A 14,493-nucleotide genomic window follows, 5' to 3' on the forward strand; every position below is an offset into this window, starting at 1 on the left:
CTGGCTGTGTCACTTCACTGTGATGAAGACGATGCAATAAGTGTGAGCGGCCAGAACAGTTTATGCCATCAGATCACTGCAGCCTGTAAACATGGAGGCGATCTGTATGTGGTCGGGGGGTCTATTCCTCGACGCATGTGGAAGTGCAATATGCACACCATGGACTGGGAGCGCTGCGCCCCTCTGCCGAGAGACCGCCTCCACCACACCATGGTTTCTGTCTCTGCGGAGGATGCCATCTACTCCCTGGGAGGAAAGACGTTGCAGGACACGCTGTCCAATGCCGTCATCTATTACACAGTGAAAGACAACATGTGGACAGAGACCAGCCAGCTGGACACAGGCGTCTCCGGCGCTGCTGGTGTTAATCTGGGAGGTACCATCTACCTCCTCGGCGGTGAGGAAAATGACATGGATTTTTTCACCAAGCCATCTCGGCTGATCCAGTGCTTTGACACCACTTCCCAGAAATGCCAGCTCAAACCGTACATGCTGCCGTTCGCCGGCTGCATGCATGCCGCCGTTCACATGGACGTGATCTTCATCGTAGCGGAGGGAGACTCTCTCGTGTGCTACAACCCTCTGATGGAGAGCTTCACCCGCCTGCGCTTCCCTGAGGTGTGGAGCTGCGTCCCGTCACTGTGGAAGGTGGCCAGCTGTAATGGCTGCATCTACGTCTTCAGGGACAAATGCAAGAAAGGCGACGCAAACACGTTAAAGTTTAACCCGGCCACATCTGTCGTCTCTGTGATCAGAGGGCTGAAAATCCTCCTCACAAACTGGCAGTTTGTTTTGGCCTAGACGGCCCTCTGGACGTTCACGCCGCGGCCCACAGACCAATCAGGGAAGACTGTTGGATGATTTATAATGACCTCACTGGTCAGACATCCTGAGAGGATCCTGGTTTCTGTGTCACTCATTCCATTCCGAGTTCCCCGCCGGCCCCACACAGACAGCCGAGCGGCGTCATGCGCGTCACGTGCTTTTGTTACATTGTGCCTAATTGTGGATCCATTATCTAAGAAGTGAAACCGTTTGTGGTGATGCTGTGTAACCAGTGATGAAATAGTCCACATTGTTTTCCTGCGCTCCGCTCGTGAACAACTTCAGTGTAAAACTGGCCATGAAGCATCCTTTAGTATGTTGTAAGTGTGTCAAGATGATGTCGTAGGTTAAATATCCTCAGATAAATATGACGGCTATTACTGTTTTCTAAGTTTTGAATTGATGAACAGGAATGTAAATATATATCACTGTAGCCACATGCTGTCACTGCTTGATCTGATATTTACGTGTGCATTCTCAGCCTTTCTATCTTAACCACGTCTTACTATTTATATCATGTTTATTGCCGGGGATTTAGAATCTTTCAGTCTTACAATTACACAGCAATGCATTTATAAATGGCACCCCTGAATAACCCCATTTGTCTTTGGATTTGGTAACGCATCTTATGAATGGCGAGGTGGTAGGTGCCTGTTTTGTCCTTTGGGGGAGGGAAAGGAGAGCTGAAGGAGAGACAGCTACTACAGAGAGGCCAAAACTTTGATCCCATTGATGCGATGCAGGAGGTTGTGCAGCTGCAACCCAAGCCCAGTAACATGTCAGACTTTGTGATCTATTCTAAGCATCAGTTGCTGACGCCAAGATGAGGGTTGAAGGCTTTCTGGGGACACGTATGCGCTTCCATAAGATCTCCACGTAGCCACTGCAAGCACCGTCTTACAAGCAGACCCTTAATGTTGAATGAAGCTGTTTATAACGCCCCCATCGCAGCGGCGCACCCGAGAGTCTTCGCTGGATGAGGTTTTAGTGCTCCGGTGGGTTGTGATGTAAAAACGCGTCGTCCAGGGTTTGGTTCTGAGTGATCTTAGTGTGAACGGAGATCGCTAGGAGCTCTAGTGACCTTGGGACAGCTTGCTGAGGGAAGGACAGGATTCCTGAAGGGCCACATGGTCTAGAGTGACAAGGCCATCTGCTCTAGCGCCAGCAGTAGGAGGAAGGTGGAGGGGGGGGCGGGGGTGTTGGACACAAGGGGTGCTGAGAATTCCTTTTGCTGGGGTGTGGAGGGGAGGAGATATTCTGGGATATCGCTGCTCGCGCTCTGCTGGGAAACGTGTTTCTTTGGCATTTTTGAGACGGAACTCTGACTGGACAATTCTTGAACACTGAATGGAGAGGGGGGGGGTCACTGCAGAGTTAAATGGGGATGGTAGTTTTTCAGTTGGTGATAATGGTCTTGGTGTGTTGTCGTTTTACTTCGGTGGATCCGGTTTCCTCTCCGTCTCAGCCACGCCGGAGCTGAGAGAGCGGGATCCCATAGGCCCGCTGGCTCCGACCGCTCAGAGGACCCTCCTTAAGGGATCTTGGGTGTCGTACTGTGCGTGGCAAGGATCTTCACTAAAATTGCATGGCCTAAACGAATGAATAGTTTTATGTGGCGCCTTGCACCAGAGATGGGCCAGGACCAAACCAAGCAGCAGATAGAGAAGGGCCTGAGGTTGTATCAGTCCAATCAGACCGACAAGGCTCTGCATGTCTGGACTAAAGTGCTGGAGAAGACCTCAGATCCTGGAGGAAAGTTTCGGGTTTTGGGGTGTCTGATCACGGCTCACTCGGAAATGGGAAAATATAAAGAAATGCTCAAGGTAAGGTTCGGATAAGTTAAACTAACATCATACACTCAGTGTGTATTGAGGAATATACTCTTTGATGGCTGACATGTCTGTCGAATAGAAATCAAATGCTACGCTAAATATGCATAACAGTTTGCATTGTGCATTTGGCAGTAGAGTGTGAGGCTGAATGCCGCTGTAGAGCCCACTCAAATTTGAATTCGGCACAGCCCCAATGGAGCTTGTGCTCTAGGAGCGTTTAAAAATGTACAGAATACGTGAAGGCGATCAGGTCAAAGGTCACCTCCTTGGGTTATATTTCCAGCCATCGTGAGAGGCATGGGTTAATTTGTGGCTTCCACGCCATGCAGAGTAAATACGTGCCCTGCAACCCGAGTGTCTGTGGGGTGTCTTGTTGACATAATCATCGTTTCTCAAGTAGCACCTACTCTATTTCACACAGCTTCAGTGAGGACTTTCGAAAGAAGAAGCCTTTAGATCTTTGAATATATGCATCATGTCAGGTTTTCTTTAAATATACCTTTAACACTTAGCATTCACAATGTGCCTACAAGTTTACCCCCGTGCCTCTCTGTCCAGTATGCTCTAGATCAAATCGACACAGCCAGAGAAATGGAGGACCCAGACTACCTGACAGAGGGTTACCTGAACTTGGCACGCAGCAACGAGAAGCTGTGTGACTTCCAGAAAACCGTGTCCTACTGTAAGACCTGCTTAAACATGCAGGGCACCACCGTCAGCCTGCAGCTCAATGGACAGGTGTGCCTCAGCATGGGCAACGCCTTCCTGGGCCTCAGCGTCTTCCAGAAAGCGTTGGAGAGCTACGAAAAGGCCCTGCGCTACGCACACAACAACGACGACAAGATGCTGGAGTGCAGGGTGTGCTGCAGTCTGGGAAACATCTACGTCCAGTTTAAGGTGAACGGTTGTCTGGATTTGGGACATTTTAATGTGCGCTAAAAAAAAAAAGAGCCTTGCATGTGATATTATAGACAAGGAGTGCAAATGGCATTTCAGCGTTAAAGTTTCTAGAATGCATCGATTGCAGTCTTCTCGGGTATTTTGTTTTGGTGAAACGTCCATTAGATCACACGCACGTGTCTTGCGCAATCAATTTAGATGGTGCCAATGTATTTGTGGAGCATGATGACACTGCGGAGCATCCACGCAATCATTATCAATGGTTAGCTCATCTAGTGCTTGGCATTGTAAAACGAGGGCGGAGTGAGTGGGCGGCCTGGGGGGGGGCTTATGTAGTACCCTTGATATTGGAGGATTGTAATAGTAATCCCCCCCCCCCGGTTTCCCAGGGAGGATTGGTCTCAATGGGATTGTGGAGAAATAGCTTTTGAAGAATGCAGTTGTGTGTCGCGTTATTTTAATGCTGAAAACGTAAAATAATTCTGCTAATATTGGAGACGCATGCATTAAATATGTGATTACGTAAAAGGTGAAAAGTATCCAAACCGTTCAGGAGTCCTAAATGGTGCCGTTGACTAAGATGCAGCCGTTTCCGGGTGATGGCTGGATGTCAGATCCTCATCAATAACCTCTGCCAACAGGACTATGAGAAGGCCCTTTTCTTTCCCTGCAAGGCAGCTGAGCTTGTCAATGACTATGGCAAGGGTTGGAGCCTCAAGTATCGAGCCATGAGCCAATACCACATGTCTGTCGCCTACAGGAAACTGGAGCGCCTGCCAGACGCTATGGAATGCTGCGAGGTATTGTTTCATAACCGACACACAGTTGCCGTCCTCAGAGATTCGTCAATCAAAGGAAAAGTTACGTAACCCTATGAAGGACGTCACGGTTTGTGAAAGAGTCACCATCTCCCGAAGCCTTGGGCTGCCCCCCCACCTGGTGTCTGAGCTCAGGCCGCAGACCTCGACAAGAATATTCTCACAGAGAATAGCTGTCACTTTCAGGATGGATGTCTTTTTTTTTTTAAGTATTACAGCATTAAATATACTGTAAAATATTTACATCCATAAAGGGAATGAATTACAGGATGTATATTACATTATACTGCATAGCTCCTTCCTTCTCCTCATATCAAACCAGATGCAAAATGTTAAAATAATGCTAATCCATCATTTTTATTTCAGCAGTGCTTTGAGGATGTCGGAGAAACGCACCTAAAAACTGTCGTCCTCTTCAACAGGAATCGATGAAGATTGCTCTCCAGCATGGCGACCGTCCTCTGCAGGCTCTGTGCTTACTGAACTTTGCAGACATTCACCGCTGCAGGCACGATGTTGGTGTAAGATGTCACTGTAACTGTTATAAGTTGTATTTATTTTCATTGATATGCTGAGCTTTATTTTGGTATTTCTCCCATCCGGACAGAAAGCATTCCCTCGCTACGAGTCTGCACTGGGCATCATGACTGAGATCGGAAACCGTCTTGGACAAACGCATGCCTATCTGGGAGTTGCAAAGTGCTGGCTTGTGCAGAAAGAATTTGACAAAGTACAACCTATAATTGTAAATCTTGCGTTCAAAGTGCGATGTAATGTACGTTGACGCGTTGCTCATCGCGGGACGTTCTCTTCACAGGCTCTTGATTCTTTGCGGCGAGCACAAGAACTGGCAGATGGAATCGGAAACAAGGTAACTGGAGCTCTTTGCAGCACAAAACGTTTTGAGTTATGCATGATTGCATAATGAGTGTCTTTGGGGTTCTGACTGTTGGCCGGACAACGCGACATTTGAAGATGTTGTTTTTGACTGTGGGGAAATTGTAAGGATCCCTTTCACATTTTATTCTTATTAATTATATTTAATGATGAAAATCATCAATTCCTTCAGAGGCCAAGAGCAGCCGTCATTTCTGTCATTGTTAATGCCTTTATCTTGAGATCAGAATTTCAGTGTTAGGGTTAGGGTTATTTTTTACATATTGAAGCGCACTTTCTTAGTTGAGAAGAAAAAAATGCCTTCCTCGTATTGGTTGTTGAGTAGTGTTTATGATTTTACGTATGATTTTAGCATCTGAAAGAAATACCCGATCCCGGTGGACCCATTGTTGGAACAAAGCATCAGAATGAAGTTTATTTATTTGAATAATACTTAATTAAAGCATTATAACACCCACCAGTGTGGGGAGTTCCCTGTCCTGATGCCAAAGGGAATTCTTATGTTGTAGCTTACTATCTACTTTAACTTAATAGCTGTATGTAATTCTCTTATTTCATTCTGCTCTCACACTTCACTATACAGGGTTGATGATAAAAGCTTTTTCAGCTGCCTACACTATTTATTAAATCTGCCACAGTGCATTCACGGCATAGCGAATGCTTGAGTCAGCTGCTCCTCGCAACTGTCTCGTCCTAAAAGGTCCATTTGTAAAACAAACACCACATTACAATGTTGTTATCCCTTAAAAATAATTAGCAATAATACAAATAGTCACATCAAATCAGTCGGTAAAGCAGTCCATCTGTAGATAGCAATCCTCCTGTAAGTCGCAGGCCTAAACACATGTTTGGTTTGACACAACATACAACAAGAGCTGAAGTGTCACTAACAGTGGTCTCTGATGTGCTCCTGAAGCTGTGCACGATGAAGGTGCACTGCCTGAACGAGGGGATTCATCGTAGCCGAGGGGAGCAGGAGGCGCTCAGAGAGCAGGTGGTGAAGTTCTTGCAGTGTGTCGAGGAGCTGGAGCTCTACTGCGGCATGTGTGGAGAGTCCATCGGGGACAGGGACCAAAAACTGCAGGCCTTACCCTGTTCCCACATTTTCCATCTCAAGTGGGTGTTGTTGACACAGAGCTTTCATTGCTATAATTGTTTGAGACATAGATTACGGCGTGGCCGTTCTTTCTGTTGACACTCCCCTATGTTCTCCCCTCAGGTGTCTGCAGACAAACGGGACAAAAGGTTGTCCCCGATGTTTCAAATCCTCCATGAAGCCTGGATTTGTGTGATTGTGAGACTGGGTTGTGTTGCGTTGGATCTGCAGACACGAGATGAAGCCTTGCAGGCTCCTTGACTGGTCTGAGAAGAGCAGGCAGCCTCAGGATGAGCTGAAGGCGTTTGAGGAGTCATGCTTCTTTGCTCCGTGCAGAGGGTGCTGAACTGCAGCCAGAGCGCCGCATGGCGCTTGCTCTGGCATCCGCCTTCTGACAGACGTTAAACTGGCAGTGTCACATTTCAGCATGAGCTGACGAAGGGAGAAGCCACATCGTCTCTCATGGCCGCTCATTTGTTGTGGAGTTCAAGACTAGTGCAACACGGACTCGCCAAAGAGCATCTATACACTTGTTTGTAAATTTTATTAGAATTGATCATTTAAAACCAAGATGGAAAGATCTTCAGCGATCCGCCTCTTTCACACAACTGCCACTTTTTCTTTACGCAGCCATTATCTGATGTTTTCAATCAGAACACAGAGCCATTTCTGAATCTAAGTGACTTTAATACATGGTATATTTATTATTGTTGTATTCATGTACATACGATTCTACGTGTTTTGAAAGTTTGATTTATTTCAGAAGTTTTGTAAAAAACGAAGATGAGCTAAAATCTCTTAACCATTCAAAAACTAGTATGTCTTTACAAAACAGGTACATGCCGCTGTTTTTTTTGCTTTCTTTTTTTTTTAACTGAGATGAAGGAGCATTATTGACACACTTTGTGTTCACAGGAATTCCTTTTCTGTCCATGTCTGGAACTGTTTAATTCTTAAGTCTGACAACATAATATCGATGGGAAAGACACATTTTTGGATCTTTGACCAATGACACGCTCATCAAAAAGTATTTCAGACACGAAATGCTTCAGTGTGGCATTTTCCAATTTGGAGTCATATGTAAATATTAGGAGTATCTCAGTCAGATTAAGAATATCTTAATTCTGAAAGCAATTGAGCTGTCACATCATTTGTATTTGCATGTTTCACTCACAAAGCCAAGCAACGAAGCAGGATTTCAGATCAGATTATGTGTCCGTGAACATGTATTTACTTATTTCAGAACTTTATTATAGTACTTCTTAAAATTCAGTGACTTTTAATAATTTCTATTTCTTATGTTTTTAGTACATGTTATTAAGGTATATTTTACTTTAGGAGGAATCACTGAAATTCATGGTTTCACCAAAGATTCTTCAAATTAATTAAGATCCTTCTGCTAAATGTATTTTTTATTAAGACAATGTTTGTTCTTTATAAATTGCTGTGAAAAGGATAATTTTTTTTGTATTCATCCTTGGAATACTAATATTACATATCATTATAGGTACTTCAAATCAAGGCATCAATCTAGAGAAATACAACATTAGTTTTAAATTCTGGCATATTTAGTTTTCTGTCTGACTGGGCAGACAATGTGAAAACAGACACCCAAACAGATTTACTACAGCCCTTAAGGTTTTTATTCTAACACACCTCCAGCTGACACCAAGCTGGTTCTTTGAGGTCACCGCATCCTAGATCAAATGATCAGTCGTTCCTTCTTAGACAGTCCATTTAAACATTTGAAAAGCATCGACATGTATGCTTATTTTAATTTCTGTGGTATGTGGGGACGTGACTGACGTTACAGCTGCTCACCTTTTATGGCTTGAACTACCTCTGTTTTTGCCTCCTTCAGATTGACACAGTCATTTACGTACTTGTGTTTGTCTGCATTAGAAATCAAATTTACAAATTGATTCAAAGGCATTGCTAATATATTGATGCGTCGAGTCAAACCAGGAAACCATGGCAGTTCCCATCGTGAATAAAGAACACTGAATATCTAACGTGTGTTACCTTTCAATAATTCTGTTGCTTGTTAATGACTGTTTGAAGTGTGAGTCCTTTCTTTTCATGTCACTTTAATAGATCCCTCTTTTGATGTGCTAGTTTTGTATTCAAACAGTCATGCTGGTTTCCCAGCATTGCAGCATTCACTGACCTGTCAGCTCCAGACAAAGGTTGCAGTCTCCTCCCTACTTTAAACACCTGAAGAGCAGGTGTTTAAAGTAGGCGTTCAGGGTTGCCTACCGGGCAACCCTGAACGCTGCACTACTCATGTAAGTGTGCTGGGAGCCACCGGTTTCACATCTGGAACGCACAGCTGGACCGTTGAGGTGGGCCAAGGCCAAGGATGGTGCATTGGGGTGGCAATCTTCCATCCGAAGGAAGAGTGTCGTGTGCCTTAACCCAGCTGAGGGCTTCTGGGTGATCGGCCTGTGTAATGGAGACTATTTCTGGGCCCAGACGTCACCTAGATTTAAGCTGGCTGTGAAGCAGAAGCCCGAGAGGATTACCATAAAGCTATGAAAAAGGAAGAGTAGCTTTTATCAACACGGCCTACTTGACAACAATGCACACATTTAATGACAAATTCACAGAAAGGATTCTTCCCTTTTCCCCTGGATTGAATCAAGACAGGAAAGACTCAAGCCCACTGAGAATCTGTCCTCTGAGAATGACGGAGAAGACGGACAGTGGACGTATAGCTCTGAGTGGGTTCAAATAACATGACACCAACCAGTATCCAGTGAGGGGCATGTTTAATCAAAGGAATCCATTTTAAGACATCTGAATTGCGTTATTTTGCTCACAATAAATCTTCCGTCGTTTTCATTTACCCTCTTCTTTCTTTGGTTTTCTCTGCGACGCCATATCTTTCAGTTTAGAGTCCAGCTTCCTTTGCAGATGGGCTTTCTTGTTTGGGTCCATGGAGTTGACTTTCTTCCCACTCCCAGCGTAAAGAACACCTTCTTTGCTTATTCTCATTCGAGCATGAGACTTAGCTTTATCTCCACAACCATGAACCTACACAAAACAGGCGTCACGCGTCAGGTACAGGCTTATTCATGTCATCCTTTCAGTTTCAATAGCAACTATATGACCAAATCGCAGCTGCCTCACCCAATAGAAACACAAAACATGCACTATTAGCTTGGAGTCGGTCTCACCTCCGGTATGTGATGACTAAGGCAATACTGCCTGTTGCAGAACGAGCACAGTCGTCCAAGTGTTAGCACAGAAGCTTTACACTTAAGAAAACTGCACACGCTCTCTGCCTTTTTGACCGCGTGGATGAGAGCGTCAAAGTCGTCTTCTGGAGCGGCGGCAGCAGCAATGTCGCAGGCCCCCTCCTTCGTTCTATCCTTTCCTGGAAAGGAAGTGTTGGAGACGAGTAGTTGGTTCCGTATCGGACAGGACAGGCATCAAAATCAGGAAATGTAAGAGCTCTCTAACGAACCTTTAGCTGATTTGTCCTTCCTTGATGACGACGCCGTCGAGGTATTCTGTTGCTTTTGCGGAGCTTTCTCTTCCCTTTTTTGCTGCTCGCTCTTCATTCTCTCCAGGTGTAACCGCTTCAGGTCTAATGCAGGTTTGTTCGGCGATTCGCTAACAGGCTCCTCTTCTTGTGCGGCTGCTTCTTCTTCCTCCGGTGTTGCCTCCTCTGCTGGCGTTGGACGCAGCAGCCTGGAGACGGTGATGTATCTGTCTTTCCCCTCACCTTTACTCTCGTGCACGAGGCCCAGCTCCTCAGAGATCTCGTGTACCAGCAGACGGTCGTGAGAGTTAAAGGATGATGGGAAGTGTAGTTCATTATGATTTGAGCCCTTCAGAAAGCGCTGCACCTGCTCTCTGATCTCAGCATATCTCTTCTTCTGCTGCTCCTCTGACGGCGGCGTTGGGGAGGACTTTTTGTCTTTAGCATTAGCATTGCTTTCACGGCCAAGTGGCTTCTTCTGGGCTTGTTTGGCTTTGTTGGGAGGCTGGTCTTTAACCTTCGGTTTGGAGGACACAGAGTCCTTTGTGTCTTTGTGGTCGCGGGTGTAATTCTGTGGGACAATGTCTTGAATATACTCAAATGCTGTTCTGACCTCTCCAAACATGGTCATGTGATTGATGAGGGACTTCAGGAAAGGATGAGTCTGGACAGTTTGTGTGTCGCACACAACAGCGATGTGACGTCTCGCACGCGTCACGGCCACATTGATCCTTCTGTCCTCTGCCAGAAACCCAACTTCTCCTAAAAATAAGGCATGAAAAAAATATGCACACACACACGTGTAAATTACATTAGCTGACATTTATGGCGTGGCAGAAAGACACACAACCGGACACCTTTTCTGTTGGAGCGCACCAACGACAACACCACGGCTTCTTTCTCTCTGCCCTGGAATCCATCCACTGACTTTATCTCCAGCTCTGGATATCTCGCAGAAAGTTTCTGACGCAGAAGATCAACCTTTACACAAATAAAAACACCAGAATCCATCCAATGATCAATTAGAGATATTCTGAGTAACTCAGGTTTAAGATAACATTTTCAATTTGTGGGATTTTATTTTAATGACTGTGTAGTGTAGAGGAAATAGGTATACAAGAACTATGTAAAATACATTTCAAAGCAGTGCTATAGCAGCATATTTGAATCCATTCAGTGACTTACTTGTAGATTGTATGGAGCAATAACAGCGATGTGCTTAGCTTTAAGCCCAGCTTCAGTTAAGGTCTTAATGTGAAGCTCAACAAGCTCGACTTCCCCTGAGGATAAACGATCACATACCGTTAGATCCCTCAACACAATAAATAAGATATGACTACCGGTATGCTTTTTACAGTAAAAACGACTGACCTTGATTGCCTTTGGACTGCTCATCTGTGACCTCCATCTCACTCAGACCGCAGCCTGCAGTGTCAATAAGAAGCAGCGGCGTCCTGGTCTCTTCCACACAGGTGACGCCGGGCAAATCTCTTTTGTGTCAGAGGCATAATAATTATTGAGAAATCTTTTCCTGTATGAAATACTTTTCATCACCACGATCGCACTCACTTTAACATATGCCTCTCAACAGAACTGTGAGCCGTTAGTCTCCCCTGGTACATCTCTTTGGAGGCCCAGTCCATGATGGCGCCGTTCATGCGGTACTGGACTGTCAGCATACGGACCACAGAGTCGCCATACATCTGGATAAGTCTCTCCATAAGGCTGAGAGACAAGCCTTTCAATGCAGCCCTACAGAGCAGGTGAAGAAAGCTAATTCATATGAGAGCCTATAAAAGATCCTGAAAACATTTTGACCCACGGCCCAACAAATATTTTGTAACAAAAGAGGACTTTTTTTTAATATATTTTTTTGTGTGCCACAATCAGGATTCAGTAACATTTAACTCTAACTGAATATAACCTGAATATTTACTGTTATGCGATGTTTGAGGCGTTAAAGAGTTAGCAAAGTTAATATTCACCTGTAGAGTAAAAAAGCGTCACTATTTTTTTATTTATTTTAAAAGAGTGACCATCTGCTTACGTTTGTGATTTGATGGTCGGGGGTAACTGCTTGTAGTCTCCAGCTAGAATACACTTGCGTGCTCTGAGCAGGGCAATCCAGCAGCTGCTCTCCAGAGCCTGAGCGCACTCATCAATCACAACCCAACCAAAGTGCTCTGCTGGCAGGTACTTCAGAGGGCCGTCATTACAAGCACCTGTGTTTACAGACGGGCCTTCTGTGATTGCATTTCACCATCATTGTAATAGCATTGTCCTCACTCTAAGCCACTGCTGACCTGTGTTGGTTGATAGCACAACATCGGCTCTTTTCAGGATCTGGGTAATGGCTGCCGCTTCCCTGGTTTTCAGCTCTTTTCTCAACTCCCCTATTTCCCTTTTGAAGTTCATCCGCTCGCCTTTTTCGCCCCTCTTCTTCATTCCCACCTTGAAAAAAACAAAACAAAAGAAATATTTAATAGTTAATTAAAGATGGCACAATGTTGGTAGGAGCACACGCTGCAATACTTACAAAAGCTTTATCGATGTCCTTACGGATGTCCGCAATGATGCCTGCATTGTCGCTCTGAGCAATGATGGCATCGAGTGAATGTTTCTGGATGGACTCCAGAAGTCGAGCAGGATGACCCAGCCTCAGGACCTTTGTCTTGCATAGGGCTAACCTCTCCACTAAATTATCCACGGCCACGTTCGAGGGGGCACAGCAGAGGACCTGACGAGACAGAACCCAACATGAGATGATCCGGTCGGACAGATGCTGCAACTCGGAGCAGAAATGAGAGACCATCGCCAATAATAGAATAACAATCAGCCCTCTGCACCTTTTGGCCTTGTTTTACTGCTTGCAGGATAATCTCCACCACAGTGGTTGTTTTCCCAGTCCCTGGGGGTCCATGAATCACTGCTAGCTCCCTCTGAGACAAAGCGAAGGACACAGCTTCTCTCTGCGAATCATCCAGGTTGGAGTTAAAAAATTCAACCTCGTCTCCTGAAACACAGAATGAGCAGAATTAGCGTGCGTAGAGTACAATTCATGTTGTTGCGTTTTGAAAATCAGGCTGAAGAGTACGGCCTGTGCTTGGGTAAACACTACAACTAAGGACAATCGACCACAGAGTGATTAGTCAGCGTATTTTCATTTGTTTTGAGGCACGAGTTACGTGGCTGAGACTGAGAAGACGGTTTTGCATCTCCAAAGAGAACGTTTATCAGATTGCCAGCTGGTCCGCTGTTGTATCCATTTAATTCATTCAAGGCCCTGAAAGCAAAAAAATGTACAGAATATAGACTTATTTTTTGCACGCTTGTACAAAACATGACAGTAAATTCATTATCAATGTCACTTACTTTTTCATTCGTTTGTAAGTGATGTCATTTGCTAACTTCATGAGGTTATAAAGAGAATCCGTATCAAAGCTGAGGCCGTCCTTTGAATCATCAAATGCGACACTTATCGAAGTTTGGCTGACCCTTGTCACAATTCCTGAGCCAATCTGAGAATCCGTGGTGCATCCACTAGTGTCGTACAAGCCGACTATGTCGCCTGCAACAAACAGCAGAATATGAGAATGAATGCACCCAAGCAGCATCACGTCTTCATTCTAATATTCTCTCTCACCAGGTCCGAAGCTGTTGCTAGGCAGAGATGAGAAGCCAAGGTACTTTGTTGGCTCAAGGACAACAACTGTGCGACCATACATCCCTGTGGACAGACTTCCTATATGCAGCTTAAGCAGGCATATGCCTTTATTTTGAAGATCCTTGAGAGAGACGTTCTCCTGCCATATCCTGGAGGCACACATCATCAAGAAGCTTATTCTACAGAATCATGCCTCGAAATGGAAGTTGTTGCGCATTTGTGGGATGTGGTCGTTTCTCTGGTAAGGGAAGTGGCATCATGCAGACCGGACCCATACCAGAGGCTAACTCAACCAAAGCGCTACTTCATTCTTAAAGCTGTGTCTTCAAAGTCCCAAACCTTCTGTGGAAGTGTTGGAATACAATTTCTGGACTACCCCTTTCTAGTGAAGTACAGTATATCAGTTTGCATATTATTTAACATTGCTCACCTGGTTTCCGCTATTTCGGCCTCCCTCTCTTCCTGCAGAAGCTCAAGTGTCTTTGAAACAAATTGTTCCACTGCCATCATTTGCTAATAGATAGAAAATAAATAAATAAATATTACTGCAGAGATCAAAAACATAATTTTGGTCTGGTGATTGCAAACAGTTAATAGCATATATTGCCAATAAACCTAATATGCACTGGTGCTTGAATGCTCTTGCGTCCAAATCTACGTTTATTCAGATTCGGCGCGATGTAATTGAGTACCAATAAGCACGTGTGCAATAAAAAAAAAAAAGCTTTATGCAAATCCTTGACAGAAATGTTGACATGTTAGCTTGTTAGCGAATCTATCCTGTAACAATTCTAGCTTGCAATAAGAACGCAAACGTGACACTCACCAGTTAGTGTTGGACATTTGGTAAATAACAGAAGGAAGAAACACGCATATTTCGCATGCGTTTTTAATAACAGTGTCTACGGGTTTAAAGTCTCTGAGAGGTTGACATGTTTGGCTGGGTTGTCTTCTTCTACGCTGCGTAAAGCTGCGCT

At 44.8% G+C, this 14,493-nt stretch overlaps 3 protein-coding genes across 3 annotated transcripts; 2 read left to right on the forward strand and 1 right to left on the reverse strand.

Annotated features, from left to right (window-relative positions):
• Nucleotides 1–3: 3 nt before the first annotated feature.
• On the forward strand, nucleotides 4–801 carry LOC137916516 (kelch repeat and BTB domain-containing protein 4-like; the record flags this gene model as incomplete). Its single annotated transcript, XM_068759506.1, has 1 exon — nucleotides 4–801. A coding segment is annotated over one exon (798 nt), but the record flags the coding sequence as incomplete, so codon positions are not given.
• Nucleotides 802–2,423: 1,622 nt separating this feature from the next.
• Nucleotides 2,424–6,564, forward strand: LOC137916526 (43 kDa receptor-associated protein of the synapse-like). The gene is made up of 8 exons (XM_068759516.1): nucleotides 2,424–2,648; nucleotides 3,216–3,554; nucleotides 4,199–4,357; nucleotides 4,798–4,896; nucleotides 4,983–5,105; nucleotides 5,193–5,246; nucleotides 6,189–6,388; nucleotides 6,492–6,564. The coding sequence occupies exons 1-8, from the start codon at nucleotides 2,424–2,426 to the stop codon at nucleotides 6,562–6,564; spliced, it is 1,272 nt and encodes a 423-aa protein (XP_068615617.1).
• Nucleotides 6,565–9,133: 2,569 nt separating this feature from the next.
• Nucleotides 9,134–14,415, reverse strand: LOC137916522 (DNA-binding protein SMUBP-2-like). Its single transcript, XM_068759513.1, has 16 exons — nucleotides 14,343–14,415; nucleotides 13,947–14,029; nucleotides 13,496–13,665; nucleotides 13,225–13,420; nucleotides 13,038–13,135; nucleotides 12,699–12,865; nucleotides 12,389–12,589; nucleotides 12,156–12,303; nucleotides 11,900–12,074; nucleotides 11,422–11,604; nucleotides 11,224–11,342; nucleotides 11,038–11,132; nucleotides 10,710–10,833; nucleotides 9,835–10,614; nucleotides 9,545–9,744; nucleotides 9,134–9,401 (listed from the first exon to the last, which is right to left on the reverse strand). Exons 2-16 carry the CDS (start codon nucleotides 14,024–14,026, stop codon nucleotides 9,207–9,209), a joined length of 2,931 nt encoding a protein of 976 aa, XP_068615614.1. The 5' UTR covers nucleotides 14,027–14,029; nucleotides 14,343–14,415; the 3' UTR covers nucleotides 9,134–9,206.
• Between the last annotated feature and the right edge of the window lie 78 nt (nucleotides 14,416–14,493).

This window comes from Brachionichthys hirsutus, unplaced genomic scaffold, assembly GCF_040956055.1.
Source record: "Brachionichthys hirsutus isolate HB-005 unplaced genomic scaffold, CSIRO-AGI_Bhir_v1 contig_1401, whole genome shotgun sequence".
Classification (NCBI taxonomy): Eukaryota; Metazoa; Chordata; class Actinopteri; order Lophiiformes; family Brachionichthyidae; genus Brachionichthys; species Brachionichthys hirsutus.

Excerpts from the sequence above, each read along its gene's own strand:
- LOC137916526 (XM_068759516.1), top strand. The coding sequence starts at position 2,424 with ATGAATAGTTTTATGTGGCGCCTTGCACCAGAGATGGGCCAGGACCAA. Across the intron at positions 4,358-4,797 it reads ACGCTATGGAATGCTGCGAG|GAATCGATGAAGATTGCTCT; the intron begins GTATTGTTTCAT and ends CCTCTTCAACAG. Across the intron at positions 5,247-6,188 it reads CAGATGGAATCGGAAACAAG|CTGTGCACGATGAAGGTGCA; the intron begins GTAACTGGAGCT and ends GTGCTCCTGAAG.
- LOC137916522 (XM_068759513.1), bottom strand. The coding sequence starts at position 14,026 with ATGATGGCAGTGGAACAATTTGTTTCAAAGACACTTGAGCTTCTGCAG. Across the intron at positions 13,136-13,224 it reads ACTTACAAACGAATGAAAAA|GGCCTTGAATGAATTAAATG; the intron begins GTAAGTGACATT and ends TTTTGCTTTCAG. Across the intron at positions 10,834-11,037 it reads TTGCTCCATACAATCTACAA|GTTGATCTTCTGCGTCAGAA; the intron begins GTAAGTCACTGA and ends ATTTGTGTAAAG.